A 24,922-nucleotide genomic window follows, 5' to 3' on the forward strand; every position below is an offset into this window, starting at 1 on the left:
CCTGGTCTACAAAGTGAGTTCCTGGAGAGCCAGGGCTACGCAGAGAAACCCTGTCTCCAACCCCACCCCCCCAAAAAAATAATAAAGTAGACAGATGTCTTTATACCTTTGGGCTTGTTGTTGTTGCTGCTACTGCTGCTGTTTTCTTTGGTTTTCTTTCATTGTTTTTGTTTTGTTTTGTTGGCTTTTTCTAAGACAGCCCTGGCTGTCCTAGAACTCACTCTGTAGACCAGGCTGGCCTCCAACTCAGAGATCAGATTAAAGGCGTGAGCCACCACTGCCCAGGACTCCTTTTAACACATTGCCACAGGTGTTTTTCCACATCTGTCTGCATAGATTAACTGAGCAGTGTTCATCTGAATTTTTTGTTCATTCGTGGAAACAGCCTACCTATGTGCATTCTTGTAAGTATATTGAGTACTTACTCAAGTAATTCTGAACATACACAGCACCATGTAGATGTGCTTTTATGGCCAAGTTATTCTTCTAAAAGATACTGTTTTCATTTCCACTATGGTCGGTCTCTCTCTCTCTCTCTCTCTCTCTTAAAAAGCAAGGGAGGAAAGAGAAGGTAAGGTGTCCTCGTTAGGGTTCCTATTGCTGTGACAAACACCATAACCAAAAGCGACTTGAGGAGGAGGAGCCTATTTGGCAGATGGGTTATGCTCTACCATCTGGAGAAGCCAAGGCAGGAACCTGGAGAAGTGGAGGCCATGGAGGAGTGCTGCTTACTGGCTTAGTCTCCATCGCTTGCTCAGCCTGCTTTGTTAGACAACCCAGGGCCACCTGCCCAAAGGGGGCACTGCCCACTCTGTGCCAGACCCTCTCACGTCAATAATTAGTCAATAAAATGCCGTATAGACTTGCCTATAGACCAATCTTATAAAGGCATTTTCTCTATTGAGAGCCCCTATTCTCAATACCTCTAGCTTTATCAAGTTGACAGTCAATCAACCAGCAGGTAAAGAGGCAGTGTACTGATTTCCAAGGAAGCTGGGCCTCCCTCCATGAGCTTGTGCATTTGCAGCTGTGTTTATGACCTTGCTTCTGTTGACTGTCCAAACTTGGTCCTGAACATGTATTCCGCCATTGAGATGCGCCCCTCCACTTCAGTCCTCCTCTGGGTTGCTGTGTGCCTCCCCCTCCTCCCCCTCCTCCTCTTCCTCCTCCCCCATCCTCCTCCTCCTCTTCCTCCTCCTCCCCACTCCTCACCTTCCATGTTAGATGCCTTTATTGTTGAGGCTGACTGTCATTATCCATACTTGAAATGTTTTGTACCAGCATCTTAGTGTGTCTTTGTTTTTGTTTGTCTGTCTTTTTGAGACAGGGCTTCTTTCTGTAGCCCAGGCTTCCTGGAATTCGCTGGTGGCCTGGCTTTGTTTTTACAGAATCTCTTTGCTTTGATTTGATTTGGTTTTTCATTTGTTTGTTTGTTCTGTTTTTTTTGTTTGTTTGTTTTTCAAGACAGTGTTTCTCTGACTAACAGCCCTGGCTGTCCTGGGACTTGTTTTGTAGACCAGGCTGGCCTCGAAGTCACAGAGATCCTCCTGCCTCTGCTTCCAGAGTGCTGGGATTGAAGCTAGAGCCTACCATGCCTGGCTTACAGATGCTTTTAATAAATATAACTCTGAAAGAAAAATAACACTTCACAATAAAGATAATAGTAGCTACAGTAGGTGTCCAGAAACCATCCAATCAAACTTGTCTTGCGTCTCCTTCTGGGTAGTTAGGCAATTGATCAGTTGGTTTGAGACAGGGTCTCACTAATGATCCCGAGCTGGCTTTGAACTTACTTTACCTCCTGTCTCTGCCTCCTGGACTCTGGGGTTACAGGCAGGCACACTCTCTGATTTCTTAGCCTTTATTTATTCCCTTTGGTTTTGCATGAGAACAACCTACAGAAAAGAGAACTGATGTTTTCCCTTGTTCTTAGAACCTCTCCCCTTGCCAGGTGGAGACAGCACACGCCTTAATCCTAGCACTCAGGAGACAGATGCAGGCGATCTCTGTGAGTTAGAGGCCAGCCTGGTGTTCAGAGTGAGTTCCAGGACAGCCTAGACTCTACAGAGAAACCCTATCTTAAAAAAAACAACAAACAAAAACAATCTTTCCTGGTCTCTGTATTCTGGGTGTCTTGGAGCTTTTGATGCCGCACCCATGCTTTCAAAATGAGCTCACCTGACCAGCATCTGGCCTGGCCTGGCTCTTTTCCTAAGCATCCCTCTTTTAAGTTGGTTCTCTTAAATAGCTCATCTACTTAGCACTCAACATTCAACACAATCCTCCCCCCATAGGTGGTACACAGTCCTGTATTTTTCCTTGCCTGCCCAATGGTGATGTTGCCTTTCATAAAATACTTTTGAACTGTATAACAGATATTGAACTGTGGGGGCTGGGGAAACAACTCAGTTGGTGAAGTGTCTACGCACAAGCTTGAGACCCCCGAGCACACATCCGCAGCATCCTTATAAGAGGCAGGTGTGGCCCCGCCTGGCCAGAAACCTGTGGATGGCGAGGTGGAGACAAGTGGAGCCTTAGAGTCTGCTGGTCCGCTAGTGTGACCAGCTAGTGTGACCAGATGGTGAGCTCCAGGTCCGGTGAGAGACCCTGTCTCAAAAAAACCATGGCAGAGAGCAACAGATAAAGACATGTGACATCAGTCTGGCTTCTAGATGCACATATTCACATGGGTATACGTACACCACACGTATACATATGCATACATGGAAGAAAGGAAGAAAGGAAGGAAGGGAGGGAGGGAGGAAGGGAGGGGTGGGTTAGGAAGGAAATACTGAATTGCTTATAAGAAGATACAAATAAGTCTGAAAGTAGCAGGCAGCTACATGTGTCCCTTTTCTGACATCCCTAGGTCAGTGTGGCCAATTTACTCATTGACCTGAGTGAGCAGTTGCTGGTACTCCCATTTCAGAAGAACAACAGTTGGAGCTCTCAAACTCCCATAGTCAGCTGCCCCTTCCAGCCTCTTGGAAGTCTAATAACCACAAAGGGAGACAGTCGTCAGATGGTTCAGCAAGACACCGAGCAGGTGGGTGTGCGGTGTGCAGGTGGCCGGCTCTGCCGGGAGCTCTCTCTTTAGCACTCGGTCGTACAGCCTCTTCCCAGGCTTCAGACGACTGTCTCCCAAAGCAACTAACAGGAGGGAACTGAGGAAAACTCCTATTAAGTCTAACAAAAGCTCCTCACACTAAACCGTCCACGAGGCTGATAAGCCAAACAGAACGTCAGAGATCTCAGAGAGTTCAGAGACAGATTGTCTTGGGCCATCATCAGCCCTCTACATAGCCATTTGTTGTCTGTATGTGACCTAGCGTCTAGGTGACCATTGGGTAAACCCTTTGAAATGTCCCCTAAAGACACCTAGCCCCCACTAACCAAAAAGCCAAGCATGCTACCAGAGAGCATCTGAGACCCACAGGATAGAGTTCCCCCGATTTCTGAGACCCACAGGATAGAGTTCCCCCGATTTCTTTAACCACCCTACCCAATGTTTCCACCAGTGTGTTTGAAAACCACCTTGTTTAAGACTCCATTTGTTCTATCACTATTGAAAACTTCAGAAAACTCTTACCATGATGGGACATGGAATTTGGATAATCTGAGTCTGTGTCCTGGACCCTGGTCACTGGTAGTTGACTCCAAAATAGATTCTCACATGCCCTTTGAGATAAGAGTGGATTCTTTCACCAACATGGGGCCAAAAAAAAAAAATTCCCTTGGCTGCCCCACTTAGTTCACACAAAGATGTTAGACTCTGAATACTTCTATGAGATTTCAAAGCCAACTCTGAATGTGTCCCCTTTCTTTACATCACAATCCCTGTCCTGCTTGTAACCCTATCAGAACCTTGTCCCTCACAGTCCACAGACCACATGGAATCTTGCTCCAAATGCAGGTTGAAGACATGCTGGAGACATCCCTGATGGCCCTGGGGGAGATCCACAGAGCGTTTTGCCAGCAGAGTCTGTGCCCTCAGTCGGCAGTGACCCTGGCCTCTCCCTCTGCTACTCTGATGTTGAGCAGGTTAATTAATGGGCTAAAGGGCTGGGGAATGATTCATTTTGATTTTGACTTTTCGAGGGCATAAAGAAAGTGATGCACATTTAAATTCTTTCAGCCAAAATGTGTCGACCTTGCCCCTGAGCACCTACACTCTGGGTGAGCCTGCACCCTTGAGGTTGGGCTTCCCATCAGCAGAAGCGCTGAAGGAGCTCTTGAACAAACACCCAGGCGTGAACCTTCAAGTGAGTATGAACTGGATAGAGATGGGAACGGAGTGGTGTGCGGTGATCTAGTAGGGGATGGGAAGGTGGCACGGTGGGTAAGAACACATGCTCTGTCAATAAGAGGACCTGAGTTTGAACCCCCAGCATCCCTATAAGTGTGGGCTTGACTGTGTGTGCCTATCACCCCAGCTTTGTGGCGCAGAGACAGGCAGATTAGAGTTCATTGACCAGCCAGCCTAGCCAAAGCCACAAGCTTCCATTTCAGTGAGAATCCCAGACAGAAAGCCGGAGAGGAAGATGGCTAGTCTCCTGCTCCGGCCTACTTGTTGGCATGAACTCCTGCACCTACATACTCAGACGCACATAAAACACGAATTCATGCGCGCGAGTGTGTGTGTGCGCACACACACACACACACACACACACACACACACATCTAGTATGTAGCTAATTTCAATGACCGATGTCTGTCGTCCTAACACTTGAGAGGCAGCAGCAGGAGGATTGCTGTGGATTCAGCTATATTGCATTATATTGCTATTTTGGGAGTCTCAAAAAAAAAAAATCCAGTAGGGAGCTTGGGAGCATTCCACAGATATGTGGCTTTAACCAAGTCTCTGTGTTGTGATTTGAATTGATCTCAACTTCTCTACTGACAAAGTTGGGGTTATTCGAGTCAAAACTAAATCAGTGTAAAAAAAAAAAAAAAAAAACCTACACAGTGTTACACTGCAGAATATGTATTCCCTAGTGTAAGGAGCCCCAAATGCAGCCCGACTTTCATCTCCTTTCTCATCAGCGTTACAATGTTTAATATCCCTTTACCTGGCATAGTTGGGGAATCCCAGCCTTTAATTTATAAATGCTACCTTATTGGGGGTGGGGGCTCCTGTATGAACAATTTGGCTGGCAGTTGGAAGAGCTGGAATTTGCTTCCTCTGCAGGTAACAGGTCTGGCTTTCAACCCTTTTGAGACTTCAGATGACAGGAACATTGTTGGAAGCATTGGGAATGTGCAGCTGAGCTCTGCTTATCAGTCGATCAGAGTCCACGACTTAATAGAAGATATTGAGGTACAAGTATCTCTATGGAAACAAGACACGCTGGGATAGAGGACGGGAAGATACAGCAACTTGGCATTTTCAGTACATGTCGGAGCAAAATATATGGTACATGTGTTTAATCCCAGCACTTGGGAGGCAGAGGCAAGCAATTTCTGTGGGTTCAAGGCAACTAGGTTGCATAGTGAGCCCTCTATGCCAGAAAGGCTACACAGTGAGAACCTGTCTTACAAAAAAAGAAAGGGATTCATGTCAGGGCTAGTATTTTGCTACACATCTCAGGAACCTTCACAAAGAGACAGACCTAACTCAATCCGAGGGGAAGCCATTTAAGACTGTGCATCCTTCACTAATCGCTGGTTTTGTGCTGCCTACTAAGACCCAATGAAGAGGCCTCAGGCATCCCATTACCTCCTCTCTACAAGGAAAACAGAAAGGCCTATCTTCTAGAGGGTCAGCTATCTCCCTTTCTAGATAGTGCTCTGGAGAAATGCCAGCATGGAGACCCAGCCCACCAGCCTCAACACAAGTACAGACCATTTCACAATCTCTGTGAACATCACTTCCTTGGAGAAGACCCTCATTGTGACCATCGAGCCGGAAAGTCCCCTCCTAATGACGCTCCACCTGGGCTTCCAGGACCAGCCGGCCCACACTCACTTCTATCTCAACATCAGCCTGCCGAGGGGCCAGGTGTGGCAGAAAGGTATCGGCCATCAGATGCCTGCAGGGCTGTAGGTCTGTGTAGAACGTGTGTTTAGTATGACAAGGCCAGTGTACCACTAAGACAGGTGGTGATGTTTCTCAAGCTCCTGCATGTGTAATGGGGGCAGGGAGTGCGGAGGAGTCAGGGGGGTTCTGACAGTGATGTCGAGCACCTCTGTCAAGCACTCTTACACTTTGTTCTTTGAAGTGAGGTGTCTCAATCAGACCCAGAGCTTGCTGAGATATTTAGTCCTCATAGCCACCTTCCGTAGGGATCACTCTACCTTCCAAGGCTGGGATTAGGGGCAGGTTGCCATAGCCACCTGGCACTTACGTAGCTTCTAGAGATCTGAACTCTGAGCCTCTTGCTTATAAGGCAAGCACTTTCACTTCAACTGCTGAGCAAGCTCTAAGCCGTTTTATTTATTTATTTATTTTTGTGGGTTTTTTTGAGACAGGGTTTCTCTATATAGCCCTGGCTTTCCTGAAACTCACTTTGTAGACCAGGCTGGCCTCAAACGCAGAAATCCGCCTGCCTCTGCCTCCCGAGTGCTGGGATTAAAGGCGTGCACTACCATGCCCGGTGCCGTGTTTTTTTGTTTGTTTGTTTTTTGTTTTGGTTTTTTGAGACAGGGTTTCTCTATATAGCCCTGGCTTTCCTGAAACTCACTTTGTAGACCAGGCTGGCCTCAAACGCAGAAATCCGCCTGCCTCTGCCTCCCGAGTGCTGGGATTAAAGGCGTGCACTACCATGCCCGGTGCCGTGTTTTTTTGTTTGTTTGTTTGTTTGGTTTTTAAGTAAATGTCTTATGTAGGCCAAAATAGCCTCAAGCTCACCACATAGCCAAGGTGGGTGCTGAACTCCTGATCCTCCTGTCTCCATCTCTCAAGTGCTAGTATTTGTACCACTACGATGGGTTTATTGGTGCTGAGGATCCAACCCAGGGCTTCATATATACTGCACAAGCTCTTTTATCACTAAGCTGCATTTCCCACTGTCTTAGCCGACCACAGCAACTCTTATAAAAGAAAGCATTTGGTTGGAGCTGGCTTTCAGACATTTAGTTCATTATCATCATGGCAGGGAGCATGGCCGTTTACAGGCTGACACGGTGCTGGAGAGGCAGCTGAGAGTCCTTCATCCAGATCCTCAGACAGCAGGAAGAGAGAGACTGGGCCAACATCAAAGCCCACCTCAGTTACACACTCCCACCCACAATACTTCTCAAGTAATGCCGCTCCCTGGTGACCAGGCATTCACATATATTAGTCTATAGGGGCCATTCTTACTCAAACCACCACACAGCCCATGTGCGATAATTTCTTGTTTCTTCTTCTTTTTTTAAATTTATTTAATTTATGCAAGTACATTGTAGCTGACTTCAAACACACCAGAAGAGGGCATCAGATCCCATTACAGATGGCTGTGAGCCACCATGTGGCTGCTGGGATTTGAACTCAGGACCTCTGGAAGAGCAGTCAGTGCTCTTAACCGCTGAGCCATCTCTCCAGCCCTGATTTCTTTTTTTCTACAACTCATAGTGCATTCCAATTCTTTAGATCTAAGTGTGCGTGTATCAAAAGAAAATGATTCCTGTGGTGGTTTGAATATGCTTGGCCCATGGGAAGTGCTACCATTCAGAGGTGTGGCCTTGTTGAAGTGGGTGTGGCCTTGTTAGAGGAAGTCCATCACTGTGGGGGTTGGAAAGTGGGGTAGGCTTTGAGGTCCTATACTCAGGCTCCACCCAGTGCAGGAAACAGTCTTTCCTGGTTGTTCTCTGATCAAGATGCAGAACTCTCAGCTGCCTCTCCAGCACCATGTCTACCTGCAGGCTGTCATGCTTCCTGCCATGATGATAATGGACTGAACCTCTGAACCTGTAAGCCAGCCCCAGTTAACTGTTGTCCTTTACAAGAGTTGCCTTGGTCATGGTGTCTGTTCACAGCGATGGAACCCCTAACTAGACAGTTCCTTTACTGGAGTGTAGATTTGAGTTCAGGATGTGCCGCTGGTCTCTTGCACATCTCTGGTGCTAGACTCATAGCCTTGTTTGTAAGATAATATGAATAATAGTGGTTGTGGATCTGAGGGGGGCTTAGCCCACTGGGACTCTAACGCAGCATCCTTCTCTGTCCTAAGATGAAGAGTACACGTGGGTGCTGACACCAGAGAACCTGTGGTATGGGACTGGCACCTACTACATAATGGTTGTAGAGAATACAAGTACAGAGACGGCACAGCGCACACCCGTCCTGGTCTCAGTGGTCACAGCTGTCACCCAGTGCTATTTCTGGGACCGATACAACAGGACATGGAAGAGCGATGGATGCCAAGTAAGGGGTGGGGGTGGGGGGCTCTCTGAGATTTTTGCTGCACCCCTCTCACTGCCATTTTTGGGGATAGGCCAGAAACAACACCGATCTGAAGGGAAGCAAATCAGCCTGGGACCAAATAAGAAGGTGGCCCGTGGTAGCGGGACAGGTATATCTCTAGAACAGCTGCCGGTGCTGTGCTTTTCTAATTCCCATCTTGACAGGCTGCAGGCAGTGGCAGTGCTGGCATGGAGCGACAGCTGAGAGAAGAAAGCTAGAAAGCCAATGTGGAATCTGCGCAAGGAATATCCCGCAGCTAAAATGAAACAAGCCTCCTGGTACACAAAAGAAAACTCTTCCAGTTGGGAATATGTTATAGGCAGGAGCAGAGAGTTAAGAGCATCCCCTGCTCTTTCAGATCCAACTTTAGTTCCCTGCACCCACACAGTGGCTCACAGCCACCGCCTGGAACTCTAGCTCCAAGAGATCCAGTGCCACCTTCTGTCCTCCTCAAGCACACACACACACACACACACACACACACACACACACACATTCACACACATGCCACACATAAATAAAAAAATAAAAGCAAGCTGAGAGAGAGAGAGAGAGAGAGAGAGAGAGAGAGAATGCCTTGTAGATTTTCTACATGCCAGGCAAGGACAGACTGTTACATTTATAGTTGGCATCTTGTTCCTGGTGTCTAATCCAGCAGGCATCCTACCTCTCACTGCATAGCCCAGATTGATATCCAGTTCTTGATCTTCCTGCTTTGGCCTCCCTGGATGTTGGGCTCATCACCACACCCAGCTTGCACATTCTGGATCCCGTGGTTGCTGGCCTGATCTAATGTCTGCTTCAGGAACACCACACTGAAGCGAGGCCCTGGGAGTCCTGAAGCTGTTCTTCAAAGATCTGAGACTGGATCTGGCTATGGTGGTGTATGTGTTTAATCCCAGCATTTAGGAGGCAGAAGAAGAGGATCATGAGTTCAAGGCCCGCCTAGGCGACATAGTGAGACCCTGTCTTTAAAAAGATGAAAAATCTGAGCTCAGCAAGGAAAAAATGGGATTCTCAGGAAAGCAACTGCCTCAAGCAGCAATCTCTGGGCAGTTATTTCTCAGGCATATTCCTCCAGGGGGGAGTCTGTTAAAAGCAGGATCTGCAGTGGTGGCTGTGGGTAAGCCGGGTGGTGCCACGTCATGTTTTGGGGAAAACGTGCATTGAGGAGCAGACTCAAGAGTGTCTCTGCCCTCAGGACGCAAGCATTGATGGCAGAACCATTGGGATGCTTCTGCTCCATGAATCCCTCTGTGATGCTGTCTCTCCCAGTACAAGGAGAGAGGTTTCCCGGGCTGGAGTAGGGACTGGGCAGCCAGGGCTCAGCCCCACGCAGCAGAATTGAGGAACTGAGTCAGAGAGGTAGTATTTCCAGCGGAAATCAATCCTAAGGCTTCACTCTGGATAGGAAAGCACCCTGCCACCGAGCCCACGTTATAGTCTTTCCATGGACCAATCAAACATGCAACAGCAGCAGCATCCTTTCTTCATTGTTACTGGGACAGTTTTAAAATAAACATCACAAAGAAATGTTTATGCCATGTGGAAAATTACAGGAAATAATTTAAAAGTTTTAAACATATCATCCTGCTTTATCAAAGTTATGATTTTCTTAATTCAGGGTTTCTTTTAGTTTAGTTTTGTTGTTGTTGTTTATTATTTTTTTCTTTTTTTGCTTTTTTTTTGTTGTTGTTGTTTTGAGACAGGGTTTCTCTGTGTAGCCCTGGCTGTCCTGGAACTCACTTTGTAGACCAGGCTGGCCTCGAACTCAGAAATCCGCCTGCCTCTGCCTCCCAAGTGCTGGGATTAAAGGCGTGCGCCACCACCATCCAGCGTTGTTGTTTATTTTGAGACAAGTTCTAATTATGTAGCCCAAGATGACCCATTTCTGCCTCCTGAACTCTGGGATTATAGGCATGCACGATCACACCTGCCCCTTCTTCAGAGTTTCAAAATAATAAAAGACTCGGGAATAATAGAAGCCACCCGTGGACCCCTCGCCATCCTTGCCCCCTCTCCTTTGTTGTGGGAAGCCACAGTCTTGGATCTTTCAAGACATACTTCATGAATACCTTACACTTGAGGTGTCCATGTTAGAAACTAGAGATGCAGTAATACATCAGTGACGTCAGTGAAGAAGGCTCCATATACCAGGGCTGCCAAGCATGAGAGCCTGAGCTCAATCCGGAGAACCTGTATGGGTAGAACGGGAGAACTCACTCCTGCAAGTTGTTCTTTGGCCTCCACATAGGTTCTGTGGCACATGCTCACACCATAAATAGGTCAATATATCTATATTATAAACGGATATTATATATGATAATATATTATAAATTATATGCAGTATATAAATAGACAATATTATATTAATATTATATAATATGTAATGATATATAATATATTACACATATATTATATAATATATTGCTATTATATTAATAATATATAATATATATCACTACATATTATATAATATTAATATATTATATATATTATATATATATATATATATATATATATATATATATTCTCCTTCAGATCCTTTTCTGTCTCAAAGACGCCTGTGTCTCCATTCTCTGCTTGTTTGTCACTCCCTTTTTTAACTTTCTTTCTTTTTTTAAATTTATTTATAATTTGTAAGGACACTGTAGCTGTCTTCAGACACTCCAGAAGAGGGAGTCAGATCTCATTACGGATGGTTGTAAGCCACCATGTGGTTGCTGGGATTTGCACTCAGGACCTTCGGAAGAGCAGTCGGTGCTCTTAACTGCTGAGCCATCTCACCAGCCCCCATCTGTCATTCCTTGAATCTCTACCTTACAACCTTACAATTCAGGTCTTCAATCGACTTCCAGGTGGGGCCGAAGAGCACCATTTTAAAGACACAGTGTCTCTGTGACCACTTGACCTTCTTCGGCAGCGACTTTTTCATCGTGCCCAGGATGGTGGATGTAGAAAACACCATCAAACTGCTGCTTCATGTGACCGACAACCCTGTCGGGGTGTCATTGCTGGCCAGCCTTCTAGGATTCTATATACTCTTAGCCATGTGGGCTTGGAGGAAGGATCGAGCAGATATGCAGAAGGTGAGAAGACTTGGAACCCAAGGGCCACAATGTGTTGAGTGTGTCAAGCTAGATAGGGGAAGGAGAAATTGTGGACCAACAGGCAGAGAAACTCCAGTGGGATTGTATTAAATTTCTCTGCAAGCCTACTGTCTCAAAACAAATGGCTTTTTTTGTTTGGTTTTTGTTTGTTTGTTTGTTTGTTTTTTGGTTTTGGTGCTAAGGAAGGATCTTCACAGGAGTCATGGAGATTAGAAATAACCAGAAAATATGTCATAGGAGCTTAACTGGAATCAGACTCATATTTGTCTCACCTTACGCACTAGACAAGGTTATGCCAAGCCAATTTATAATTTAACGTAACTGTAATATACAGGAAACTAGTAAGAAATTTGTTTTCTGGGCTGGCAAGATGGCTCAGTAGGCAAAGGTGCTTGCCACCAAGCCTGCTGACCTGAGTTTGAGACCCAGGACACACATGTTGGAAGGAGAGAATCATGGCACAGCTGTGCCCCAACACTGCACACACATAAAGAAATGCTGAGGGCTGGTGAGATGGCTCAATGGGTAAGAGCACTGACTGCTCTTCTGAAGGTCCTGAGTTCAAATCCCAGCAACCACATGGTGGCTCACAACTACCCACAGTGAGATCTGACGCCCTCTTCTGGTGTGTCTGAAGACAGCTACAATGTACTTACATATAATAAATAAATAAATAAATAAATCTTAAAAAAAAAAAAAAAAAGAAATGCTGAACATTTTTAAAGTTAAAGATAAGATGTCATACTGTCCCTGCAACGGACCCCCCCCCCCCAAAACCACATCGTAGAGCCCAGGCTGGCCTTGATATAACAGTAATCCCCAAGTGTTAAAATTACAAATGTGAGCTACCGTACTTAACTAGATAAAAAGAAATTGTTAGACAAGGTCCCACAGTACAATTCTGGATGGCCTGAAACTCAGTACATAGCTCAGGCTAGCCTCAAGCCCACAGAGACCCTCCTCCCTCTGCCTTCCAGGTGCCACCACACTTAGCTAAGACTAGAAAGAAAATTGAGCAGTAAAATTCTTGGGCATCTTTTTTTTCAAGGTTTATTTATTTATTTTATGCATATGAGTACACCACCATTGCTCTCTTCAGACACACCAGAAGAGGGCATCAGATCTCATTAAGGATGGTTGTGCCATTATGTTTGGTTGGTGAGAATTGAACTCAGGACCTCTGGAAGAGCAGTTGGTGCTCTTTTTTTTTGTTGTTGTTGTTGGTTTTTTCGAGACAGGGTTTCTCTGTATAGCTCTGGCTGTCCTGGAACTCACTTTGTAGACCAGGCTGGCCTCGAACTCAGAAATCCACCTGTCTCTGCCTCCTGAGTGCTGGGATTAAAGGCGTGTGCCACCACACCTGGCTTTACACATTTCTTATTTTTGTGTTATTATTATGTTTTTCTTCCAGGCCTTATACATGCTAGGCAAGGGCTCTACCCATAGCTTACACTTCAGCCTCTTCTTGTTTATACTCGAAGTTTTAGAAGAGGAAGTGTTGCCAGCTTTAGTAAATAAAAAGCAAGACAGCAGTTTAATTTGCATTTTATATAAACAGTAGGTGAATCTTTAGCAGGCCCATGGCCCTTATTATTTATCTAAAACTCCAGTTTCCCTGGGTATCCTCCACCCTGTGTGCTCCTCCTTCCCAGGGGCAATGGGGTGGGGCCTGATGCCCAAGGCCCAGCCAACTGACCCTGGGGAGACAGAGCCTGGAGTTTCAGCCCTCAGCCCTCTGGTCACTTGGCTGTGTGCTTGCCTTGCTGATGCTACCTCCCCCTGCTTCCCATCGGGGCCCCCAAACTGCCACAGAGAAGCCTGTCCCCAGCTAGGGTGGTCCTGAGGAGAGACCTAGCGAGCTCACGGCTTCTGCTCTTCCTGCAGGTGAAGGTAACCATCCTGGCTGACAATGTCCCCAGCGCTGCATCCCACTACCTCATCCAGGTCTACACTGGCTATCGGAGGAGGGCTGCCACAACAGCCAAGGTTAGCAGAGCCGGAGCTCATCACCATGTGTCTTCTGCATACTCTAACTTGACCATATCTTGGTGTCCAATAATGCTTTAAAAGGAATCCCGAGGATCGGTATTGCCTAGGCTTACTGTGTAATATGAGGAACCCTCTGGATTTGCCTAATATCTAATGCATGCTTCCTTCTGCTTAAGGAAAACCCAAAGGCACAGTGTTACAGTGCCTCATGTTCCGTCTTTCCTCATTGCCTCTTAGGTCATTATCACTCTCTATGGCTCAGAGGGGCACAGCGAGCCCCACCACCTTTGTGACCCAGAGAAGACAGTTTTTGAGCGTGGAGCACTGGATGTTTTCCTTCTTTCCACTGGATCCTGGCTGGGGGACCTGCATGGCCTTCGGTTGTGGCATGACAATTCCGGCGACAGTCCTTCTTGGTAAGAACCGTCCCGTGCTGGCTCATTTATCCTTTTTTTTAAAAAATACATTTATTTATGTTGTATGCTCACGCTACCCACACATGTATGGAGGTTAAAGGACAACGTGAGAGTGAATTCTCCCCTTCCACCATATTGGCTGTGCAGCCATCCGGGCTTTGTGGAGCTATCTACAGAGCATTCAACCCAATTCCCCAGGACCCTCGGATTTTCAGAATGGTAAGTTAGCATTTGCTGCCACTTCTGGTCAACCAGCAGCACCAATGCTGAGCCTTGGCTTTTCCTCTCTGCTATGAAAATACAAGCTGGCTTCTTCAATATAGCAATACACTGAATACCAGTTGAGCGCCACCTCCTTCATCCAGGGGCTTAGCTGGGTCTTCTGATTCCTCTTCTGCATCTTCTACGTTAGCCCTGGCCCTTGACTTTGCACTGCCGTGGTCAGGAACAGCTTCTTGCTGTAACGGCAATGCCAGTCCACCAGCCTCGGGCCCCTCCTGCTGCTGCAGGGCCTTGGGAAGCATCCAGAGAACTGAAGAGAGTTACAGTGTTGCTTCACTCCCCTTTTGGGAACTTTGTAACTTGTCTGATGTGACCCAGAACTCTAAAACGTTCTCTGTTGTTGTGAAACTGGTTCTGCTTTCTCTTCTAGGTGCCCTTTAGGGTAGTGATTTTCATTTCCTTCCAGACCTTTTCCCTTTGTGCTCTCCAGTTGGCTTCATTTTGACTCATGATTACCAGTGCTCAGCCTGTCTCAGCCTTCAGTGCCCTCCCCCCTGAGCCTAGTCATTCCTGGTTCTTGATTTAAAGAAAGAGGCCATAAGATTCTCACTTGAACATCTAGAAGTCATCATGGAGTTACTAATTGACCTGATTGTTGTGCCTCAAAGAATAAAGAGACCCAAAGAGGTGGAAAGATCTGTGAGAGGGGCGAGTCGGTGGAATGGTCAGAATGCACCCAATAGTGACTAGCTAAGCGTGCCATCCTATACATGGGCTGTGGTTTATGGCACCCTAAAACAGTTACAGACATAGCATCAGAAGGCCCTAGTCACTGTGTTCTTCATCATGCCTCTGAACAGGGCCAAGAGCTCTGTGCACCATTCAGTTGCTCTTCTATATTTTAGACATAGTTAAAAAGCTATGGCACTGTAGCTGAGGGGCTGGGGAGGTGGCTCTGTGGCTAAAGGACTTGCCATGCAAGTGCAACGGCCTGAGTTTGAATATCCTGAGCCCACATACAGTCATGTGTGGTAACATGCATTTGCTTTCCCTGAACTCCACTAGCGCAAAGGGATGAGAATTCCCAATGGATGCAGTTACGTTCAAGGGACCCTGTCTCAAAGAAGGAGAGCACTGACAGCCAAGGCTCCTTTCTGATCTCCATATGCACACTGTAGCATGCACGCACACCATTACACACACACACACACACACACACACACACACACACACACACATTTTAAAAAACCAAAAACATATATAGTTGGGAAGAGGATTGAGTCAAAAATTCCAGCACTTGGGAGGCAGAGGCAGGCAGATTTCTGAGTTTGAGGCCAGCCTGGTCTACAAAGTGAGTTCCAGGACAGCCAGGGCTGCACAGAGAAACCCTGTCTCGAAAAACCAAACACATCTGAGCGTCTATAGTTCTGATATAGCTGCAGACACAGATGGGAGGTGAGACGTCATCAGTATACATGTTGATTACCAATGGTGAAAAATGGAGGCACGTGAGATACTTTAAGAAGTAAAGGGTCATTATCACACGCGGAACAAAGAAAACTTAAAGGTACGTGTGCGAGAGCGCACGTCCAAATTCTTCTCGGGGAGTAGTTTGCAGTCCGCACCTTGGACAGGAACCTCCTGAGTGTAGGAGGTGGGCCTGGCTCATCTGACTCATTCTTGCTTTGCAAAGCATCCATTTCTAACTTATGTGCTCAATGTAAGTGCCAGGCGACTTCTCACACAGCAAGCAGTCCCTGCGCCCCTTCCTAACACGGGGATCTTTATCTGACTGCAGGTATGTAAGCCAGGTGATCGTCAGTGACGTGACCGCGAGGAAGAAATGGCATTTCCAGTGCGATTGTTGGCTGGCTGTGGACTTGGGCAACTGTGAGCGTGACAGGGTGTTCACACCAGCCTCCAGAAGCGAGCTCTCTTCCTTCAGGTATAATTGAGACGTCACCGGCAGTGCAAACTTCTGTCGTACGCACACACAGCATTGTACACAGAGAACATACACCCATTTAAAAAGGATATAGTTGTGAAGAGTATGGAGTCTAAGATCTGAGGACTAGCTCTCAGCTACCTCCTCCTCCTCCTCCTCCTCCTCCTCCTCCTCCTCCTCCTCCTCCTCGTCTTCCCATCAATCTTTTGATTCACAGTGTTGAATTATTCTTGGCATTTCCTTCCTCGGACCAGAATGAGTGGCTGTAGGAAGCCAAGCATGGGAGCTTACATAAAGTGGCTAAAGGTGGGGGGGGGGGGAGAAATCCCCATAACCTTTTCTCCGGAGTGTTCCCTTTCTCCCCGCTGAGGCAGGAGCAAACCTTCTGTTCCTTCTGAGGAGCCCCTCCCATTCTGTTGCTACAGAAGAAATCACTGCTCCAAGAAGCATGCTGGTTTTGCCATCATTTTGAGAGTCAGAAGTTAAGGGAAGGCCATGCCTGGGTAGTTGGGTTCCTTCAGGTTGGCTGGGTCTGTAGCCACCTGTGACTCCGGGCTGGCAGTGTGGTTAGCAGGTGGGACTGGCTGTCAGACACACAGCACCTGCCCATGATCACCTCGGCATGGCAGCCTCGGGGTAGCTGGGTGACCAGTTTTTCCTAGACTGGCATTTTAAGAGAACTAAGTAGCTCCCTTGCTCTTGGTGAGCCACCTCCGGAGACCAGATTCCCAGCAGAGAGACTGAGTCTCCCATTTCATAGGAGAAGGAAAATGGAAATCTGAAACTGTATTCAAGTTCTTCCAGGAACATAAAGTTACACTTTGTCTGCCCCAGCAAAGGCTGTGTGGCTTGACATTGCCTGTGTCCTTAGTTGTATTCAGTCACGTCGGGTGTGTGCTAGCCAGTTATGCAGGGTCCCTCTGGGTTACTTTGGCCCACACTGAAACCCATAAACAACAGTACAACAAACTGGGTAAGATCAACTTAACGGGCTTTGAATAGTTGCAGTTCATAACCTGGAATAAGCTTCCCATGACTGCAAAGTCAGGTGTCATTAGAATAGGGGGAGGAAGAAAGGAACGGCATGGAATTAGGTGACCAGTAAGATTTGTCACCGTGCAGGGACAGTCTTGTAGCTGCCCCCTAGGCATCTAGAAGTAGAATTTCCGAGTTGATTGATATGGATGTTGTGGAAACAAAAGATAAGTAGGTTGCCCAGGCTCTCTAGCGAGCTTCTCACATCGCTCATTTTAAGTTTCAGCTTTCACTTCTACATTTTAATTGTAATTTCTATTATCTCAGTCTCCTATTCAGTAAAGCTAAGACTCCAATTACTTTTTGGTTCTGGGAACACAGTCTCCATCAACTCTTTGATTTAAAGTAGCCAATTAAAAGTCTTTGCCTGAAAGCCAAGTGTGGTGATGCACACCTGTAATCCCAGCACTCAGAGGCTGGAACATGGGGATTGTGAGTTCAAGGCCAGGCTGGGCTACCAGTCTATGTCTAGTAAGTACAATGTCTTAGCCTCTTCACAGGGAATCCATTTACTGTCTTTTCCCTTTATGTTATCAGCTGTGTGCACACAGTTAGTTTAGTGCCCAGCTGAAGATGAAACAGAGTCGCCGAAATTCCCAGAACCAGCCAGCCTCCCAGTCCATGTAGAAAAGCCGTGTAGAAGGTCCATGTAGAAGGGCCGTGTAGAAGGGCCATTGGTAATTATGCCTGAGCCTTCCCTTCCTACTTGCTAAGAGTTTAAAGGTCATACAGGAGTGAAAGGATTCTCTGAGGGGTTTCCTGAACACACCACACACGCACACACAGAGACAGACAGACAGAGACAGAGAGACAGTGAGAGACAGAGAGGGAGGGAGGGAGGGAAGAAGGGCACCTTACGTATCCAAGTAGCTTCTAGATTCAAGAAATGTTATCAGAGCTTTTCAACCCCTCTAGAATCTCCTGGCTTTTATGGTTCACACATTGTTTGAGAGCTGGTAGATTAAACCACCTCTGAATATTTCTGACCACGCCCAACTGAAAATATTCTTTGGACTGAGTGACTCCCTGTCGTGTCTGATAAATAATCGTTCTGGAAATGGGGCTTATTCTTTCTGGCCTAAATTTTACCATATTTATTTTAACTGTGGTTCACTTTTTTTTTTAAATCCTATGTGGCATTCAGAATGTCCTTGTAATGCACACAATCATATTTGAATTCTGACAAACTCTCTCATTTGTAAACTCTGAAGATGCAGCTGCTGTCCTATTTTCTGGCTGTGTTGAGGGTTCTCAGCCTTGCTCCCTATTGGTAAGCAGTGTTCATACATTTGTTCTTCTGATCTCTGTGGCTTACCTGGGTGAATGCGCTCTCTCGCGCGCTCTCAATCTCTCTCTCTCTCTCTCTCTCTCTCTCTGCCCTCCATCTGTCTCTTTGTCTCTCTGTCTCTGTCTCTCCCCATTGTGATGTGTGTGTGCATGTGCACATGCATGCTTTGGAGGCCAGAGGTCATTACTCACCTTGGTTTTTTGAGACGAGCCCATCTTTACCCTGGAGCTTACCAAGTAATCTAGGCTGGCTGATCATTAAACCCCAGGGTGACACACACACACACACACACACACACACACACACACATACACACACCATGTGTCTTTTTTTTTTTTTAAATATGGCTTCTGGAAACCAAACTCAGGTCCTGGTCCTTGCAAAGCAAGCTCCTTACCAACCGTCTCCTCTGCCTGGTGGATTTCCCTTCACTAATGTTCTTTTCAGCCATATTAGTATGCAGTAGTCTTTTTTGTTTCTTGACCGTATTTTTCAGGGTCTGTATATCAATGAGAGTATTAACATAATAATACCATGTAATAATACCATATAATAAATAATACCATGTAATAATACCTTGGATGAGGCTGAAGTTTCCAAGCCTAAACCCCTACAAACACATACAATATCTCACAAAAGAGATTGAATTGGTTTTGTTTCTGTGTTTTCTCATAATTTATATTCCTTCCAGTGGCTCTCTGGTGTTTTGAGAGGGTTGTTGATTTTTATTTGGGGTGGGGTTTAGGACAGGGTCTCACCATCTATCCCTGACTGGCCTGGAACTCAGAGACTCGCCTATATCGGCTTCCCAAATACTGGGTTTAAAGGCCTGGGACACCACCCCCTGGCCTGCTTCTGTTGTTGTGAAGCCTAATCAGGTCTTCTAAGTTCCCCCATTCGATACACTTCTTACAGCTCCTCCACATTTGGAACACAGGGGATAATCAAAATGTGAATTTCCTAAAGAATTTTTTTAAATATTTATTTATTATATGTAAGTACACTGTTGCTGTCTTCAGACACTCCAGAAGAGGGTGGCAGATTTCATTACAGATGGTTGTGAGCCACCATGTGGTTGCTGGGATTTGAACTCAGGACCTTTGGAAGAGCAGTCAGTGCTCTTAACCACTGAGCCATCTCTCCAGCCCTCCTAAAGAATTTTTAATAGAAGTCCACTTTTGAAGAAAAGTAATGCAATACCAAAACAATGTTTATTATTATTACTTATTAAGTTCTTCATTTACTTTACATTCCAATGGTAGCTTCCCCTCCCTCTTCTCCTCCCAGCCCCTCCCTCTCACCATCCCCCCATCCAACCCCCCTCTCTTTCTCCTCAGAAAAGGGGAGGCCTCCAATGGCTATCAGCTGGCTTTGGCATATCATGCTACAGTAAGACTAGGCACTTCTTCTCCTAGTGAGGCTAGGCAAGGCTCTCAAGTTACAGAAAAGGGATCCAAAGGCAGGCAACAAAGTCAGAGATAAGCCCTGCCCCCCCCCCCCCGTTAGGAGTCCCACATGAAGATCAGGTTACACAGAGGTGAAGACCCAGCTGTACAACTGTTACATATATGCAGAGGGCCTAGGTCAGTCCTATGCATGCCCTCTGGTTGGCAGTTCAGTCTCTGTGAACCTGTATGAGCCCAGTTAGTTGGTTCTGTAGATTTTCTTGTGATGTTCTTGACCCCTCTGGCTCCTTCAGTCCTTCTTCCCCTCTAGATGCGGAGACACACAGCCAAACGATGTTTGTTTTAAATCTCATATGATATAAAGAGCTCATTCAGGGCTGGAGAGATGGCTCAGCAATTTAGAGCATTTGTAGCTATTGCGAAGGAACCAGGTTCAATCTGTGGCATGCTCCTGTGGCTCACAGCCATCTGTAACTCAAGTTCCACGAGATCCAATGTCCTTTTATGGCTTTCATAGGCACCAGACATGCATGTGGTACACAGACATATATGCAAGCAAAACACTCATACATACAAAATCAAATAAGCAAAGCTTTAAAATCATTTTAATCTATTGTAATACGTATTATCTGAGAGCTTGATCAGAAAGGTGTTAAGTGGAGGTTGAGAAGTTGCTCTGCAATCCCCTTCAGCTCCTTCAGTCCTTCCCCTAGCTCTTCCATTGGGGTCCCAGGGCTCAGTCTAATGGTTGACTATAAGTATCTGCATTTGTATTGGTCAGATGCAGAAGAACAGTATCAACTAACTGGACCACCCAGAGCTCCCAGGGACTAAACCACCAACCAAAGATTATACATGGAGGGACCCAGCACTCCAGATACATATGTAGCAGATGATAGCCTTATCTGACATTAATGAGAGGGGAGGGAGGCTTGATGCCCCATCACAGGGGGGTGCTAGAGGGGAGAGGTAGGAGTGGGTAAAATGGGTGAAAGCTCACCCTCATAGAGGCTAAGGGGAGGGGAGAGAGGGAGGATGGAATGGGGGGGGTTGGTGCAGGGGTAACCAGGACAAGAGATATCATTTGAAATGTAAACAAATAAAATGATTAATTAAAAGAAAAGAAACATGGCTCTGCATCTTGTTGCTGGACAAACCATGCCCCAGTCTAGGTCGTTTCAAAGTGAAAGCTCAGGATAGCTCGGTATGGAAGGGCACTTGAACTCATGAGTTCAGTCCCTGGAATCCATGCAGCACAAGGAGAGGATTGACTCCTATAAGCCGTCCTCTGACCTCCCCACACTCGATACGGCACACGTGTCTCACACACACATGCAAAATAAATCGACAGGTGATCTGTCTTCCCTCATTTGATTTCTCATTTCAGACACCTGTTCTCCTCCACGATCGTAGAAAAGTTCACCCAGGATTATCTGTGGCTCTCAGTTGCCACTCGACATCCCTGGAACCAGTTTACAAGAGTCCAGCGGCTGTCCTGCTGCATGGCACTACTGCTCTGTGACATGGTCATCAATGTTATGTTCTGGAAGATGGGTGGCACCACTGCCAAGAGGGGCACCGAACAAGGTACGCACGAGCCCTGGCGTGTGCTGTCCTCAGTGGGTGGTGGATGCTCCGCCTGTGTTTCCATCCTTACTTCAAGGCTCAGAAACCGAGTCACGGTGTGCCTTCATCTCCCCTCCATCTTAGACGTCAGCACCCTCTCTGGGTTCTCTCGTTGATAAAACAGTCTTAGGGACCTACCAGGATCTTCACTGCCATGGAATTCTTTCTGACCCCGATAAACTCCCCCCTAAGTAGTTCTAACCCAGGCCGGTGGACGTGAATGCCACGGCTTTCCTTCAGTAGGTCCACTTGCTGTGACTTTGTCAGAGCTGCTCATCAGCATCCAGACCACCATCATCCTCTTCCCCGTCCACCTCATCTTTGGGCGGCTCTTCCAGTTGATTCACCCACCAGAAGCTCTGCCCCAGCTTCCTCTCATCCAGGCTGCCTGGCCCTCCACTCTTGTTTGTGAGTCCCCATCTCTTACACAGGTGGTCAAGGTAAGCTTGGTATCAAGTGTTTTTTAATACGTAAAGTACCCCCCCCTTCTGTGCTGTGGGAAAGAATCATGGGAGATTCCTTGGGAGGCTCACAGCATCTTGGTCCCTTTGATGTCTTTCCCCTAACTCCTGTCCACTGAGATGTGATCAGTCTTAGCTTTCTACCAAGGTTAGGAACTGTTCTAGAGACTGAGTGGGGTGGCGTGTACCACTCCAGAGGCGTTTTAGTTTTTGATGTCTGAGCAAATTTTCCCTCTTATTCAGTGTCTCTCGTGGAAATGGTTTTGAAGAGGCATCGTGGGGTAACTCTTTTCTGAAAAAAAAAAATGAAGCATTGAGTTTCTTTACACTAAGCATGTGCCACTGACTAAAAGAAGCAGGCTCACCATCTGTAATTGTGCCCAGGGCTGAGCTAATGCAAGACAGACTGAATTCTCTCAACTCCATTCCATACCCAGGAATTAAAGGAAACTGTGGGATTCCTGCTCAGGAGAAATACACAGCTGCTCTCGGAGTGTGAACAGTCTTCGTGGAGTTCTTGTGACATTAACAAGCTGGCGGAGCTTTTATCCCGCCTCATTTACTCTCACTTAGAAGGTGAAGGCTGTCACCAGCAGACAGAATCCCACTGGGAAGATGGTAAAGTTCGGCCATTTCAGTCACTCCCGTAGCTTCACCTCCACTCCCGCACTAGCCTGAGGCAGTTCATGCTTAGCTGATTGCATTAACCTTCAACCTTGAGCTGGTAACTTCAGCATCTTAAGACCTGCACAACCTGGTGATAAAGCTTAGAGCACTAGTTGTAGAAAACGTAAAAGTAGTCAGACCCCCACATCCCATCAGCTGAAGCCTGTCTTGTCATTTCCTTCCCTCGAGTGGAGACGTGGCAGGACTTGTGGATCGAATGCAGCTTGGGCACTTGCTAGTCTAGGCTGCATGTGCTGCAGCTCTGGTGGGAAAACTCAGTAAGGTTTTAAAAGTCTCGGGGTCCAAGTTTAGAACAGTACAACAGTGATGTGCGAATGCACCTTCAGAAGGGAACAGTGCCGCGGGTGTGGGAGCTCGTCTCCGTGGGTACTGGGGAACGTTAACCTTCCTGTCACCTAATAACCTCTTCTTCTCCATCACCCATCGCTACTTATTGAAATCTCCCATTTGTGAACACACCGACCTGAAATAAACCCACAGCGGTGTCTGAAAACCATTACCATTTCTGCCGCTACCTTCTCCAACTTCTGCGGGGACTGAAAGCGCATTTAGATGCTCTTGGTGCTACCCAGGATCACCAGCCTTGTGACTTCTCAAAAGCAGTGGGCCAACTTCAAACCCTCCAGGAACTCCTGGAGACACAGACTCTCCCCAGGGGGCCAGGGCCAGGCAGGTAAGCACTGTGGGCTCCTGTTGCTACCTGTCAACTCCCAGAGCCTCTCCCGGCCTCAGCAGGAGATAATTTCTTCAACTTCTGTTCTCAAGGCATTCAACCAGTTTCCCCATCCTCAGCCCAGAAGAGGGGAAGAAGCCCATGTCATTTTGCCTGTTCAGATGGTTGAAGTACAGCTGCTGGCTCTTTCTTGGTGTCATCAGCCTGGCCTCCGCCTTTTTTATAATGCTCTATAGCTTGGAGTTGGACAAAGACCAAGCCACCAGCTGGGTTATTTCAATGATGCTGTCGGTACTACAAGACATCTTTATCAGCCAGCCCATAAAGGTATGTGACGATGGGACCAGTCATTACAGATGGAGGAAGCCTGAGGACCCGAGGCCACATGTTTTGACAATTAGCAAATAAATCAACAGGCAGAGTAATGTTTGTTAGAGATACATGTGAAGGAAGGGCAGACAATAATCTAGCAGCTCATAGATTAGCATACATATGGCAGAAAAAGCTGAAGATAGGGATTTAAAAAAAAAAACTCAAACACTGGCCGGTGAGGTAGCTGGGCAGGTCAGGGCACTTGCTATCTGACCCATCAAGTCTACTTCAGTTTAATCCACCAACCCACATGAAAGTAGGAAACAGGGCGGAGAGATGGCTCAGCGGTTAAGAGCACTGACTACTCTTCAAGAGGTTCTGAGTTCAATTCCCAGCAACCACATGGTAATGGGATCAGATGCCCTCTTCTGGTGTGTCTGAAGACAGCTACAGTGTACTCATATACATAAGATAAATAAAGCTTTTTAAAAATCTTTTGAAAGAAAGAAGGAAAGAAAGAAAGAGAAAGGAAGGAAGGAAGGAAGAAAGAAAGAAAGAGAGAAAGAAAGAAAGAGAGAAAGAAAGAAAGAGAAAGAAAGAGAAAGAAAGAAAGAGAAATAAAGAAAGAAAAAGAAAGAAAGAAAAAGAAAGAAAAAGAAAGAAAGAAAGGAAGGAAGGAAGAAAGGAAGGAAGGAAGGAAGGAAACAACTCCACGGAGTTGTCCTCCGATTTCTACAACACACACCCAACACCCAACACACACACAAACACTCCCTCTCCTTCTCCCTCTCCCTCTCTCTCACACACATGCAATGGTAATAATACTACTCATAATAACTAAAATAGTGACAATAACTTTTTGAAAAAAAACATTGAGACACTTTTTTTAAGGGTCAAAAATAGAGCTAGAAAGATGGCTCAGAAGTTAAGAGCACTTGTTGGTCTTGCAAAGACCCCACGTTCGAGCCCCAGCCCCCACGGGCTGAGTCACAGACATGCTTAATTCCAGTTCCAGAGGATGTGATACTTTCTTCCTGACCTCTTCAGGTAGCAGACATGCAAGTGGTGTAGGCAAAACACTCATACACATAAAATAAAACAAGTAAGTCCTTGAAAAAAGTTAAGGACAATGGAGACTTTTAAATGTTTAATTAAGGAAAAGTCAAAACACACCAAAGTATAGAAAAATAGTGTAATAAATTCTCAAGTTCTGCTACCCAGCATCAAAAATCCCCAATGATGGCCAATATTTTATCTGTTTTGAAAAAAATCCAAAGTTCATATGAACCTTGTCTGGATATCTCTAAAATTTGTCTGTGTGTCTCTAAAAATTAAACTTTTCAAATATAAAATCATTACAAAACCTAAA

General features: G+C 46.3%; 1 protein-coding gene across 1 annotated transcript in view; it reads left to right on the forward strand.

Annotated features, from left to right (window-relative positions):
* Positions 1-24,922, forward strand: part of Pkd1l3 (polycystin 1 like 3, transient receptor potential channel interacting) — a 62,698-nt gene that overhangs the window by 14,781 nt on the left and 22,995 nt on the right. Inside the window, exons 6-20 of the mRNA XM_029532414.1 lie at positions 2,870-3,046; positions 3,914-4,041; positions 4,136-4,262; positions 5,189-5,317; positions 5,780-6,011; positions 8,151-8,344; positions 11,242-11,472; positions 13,378-13,479; positions 13,720-13,898; positions 15,919-16,065; positions 21,182-21,381; positions 21,664-21,860; positions 22,319-22,499; positions 23,049-23,241; positions 23,334-23,568. Coding sequence (XP_029388274.1) covers positions 2,870-3,046; positions 3,914-4,041; positions 4,136-4,262; positions 5,189-5,317; positions 5,780-6,011; positions 8,151-8,344; positions 11,242-11,472; positions 13,378-13,479; positions 13,720-13,898; positions 15,919-16,065; positions 21,182-21,381; positions 21,664-21,860; positions 22,319-22,499; positions 23,049-23,241; positions 23,334-23,568 — 2,652 coding nt within the window. The remainder of the gene's footprint in view (positions 1-2,869; positions 3,047-3,913; positions 4,042-4,135; positions 4,263-5,188; positions 5,318-5,779; positions 6,012-8,150; positions 8,345-11,241; positions 11,473-13,377; positions 13,480-13,719; positions 13,899-15,918; positions 16,066-21,181; positions 21,382-21,663; positions 21,861-22,318; positions 22,500-23,048; positions 23,242-23,333; positions 23,569-24,922) is intronic.

Source organism: Mus pahari, chromosome 20 (genome assembly GCF_900095145.1).
Source record: "Mus pahari chromosome 20, PAHARI_EIJ_v1.1, whole genome shotgun sequence".
NCBI lineage: Eukaryota > Metazoa > Chordata > Mammalia > Rodentia > Muridae > Mus > Mus pahari.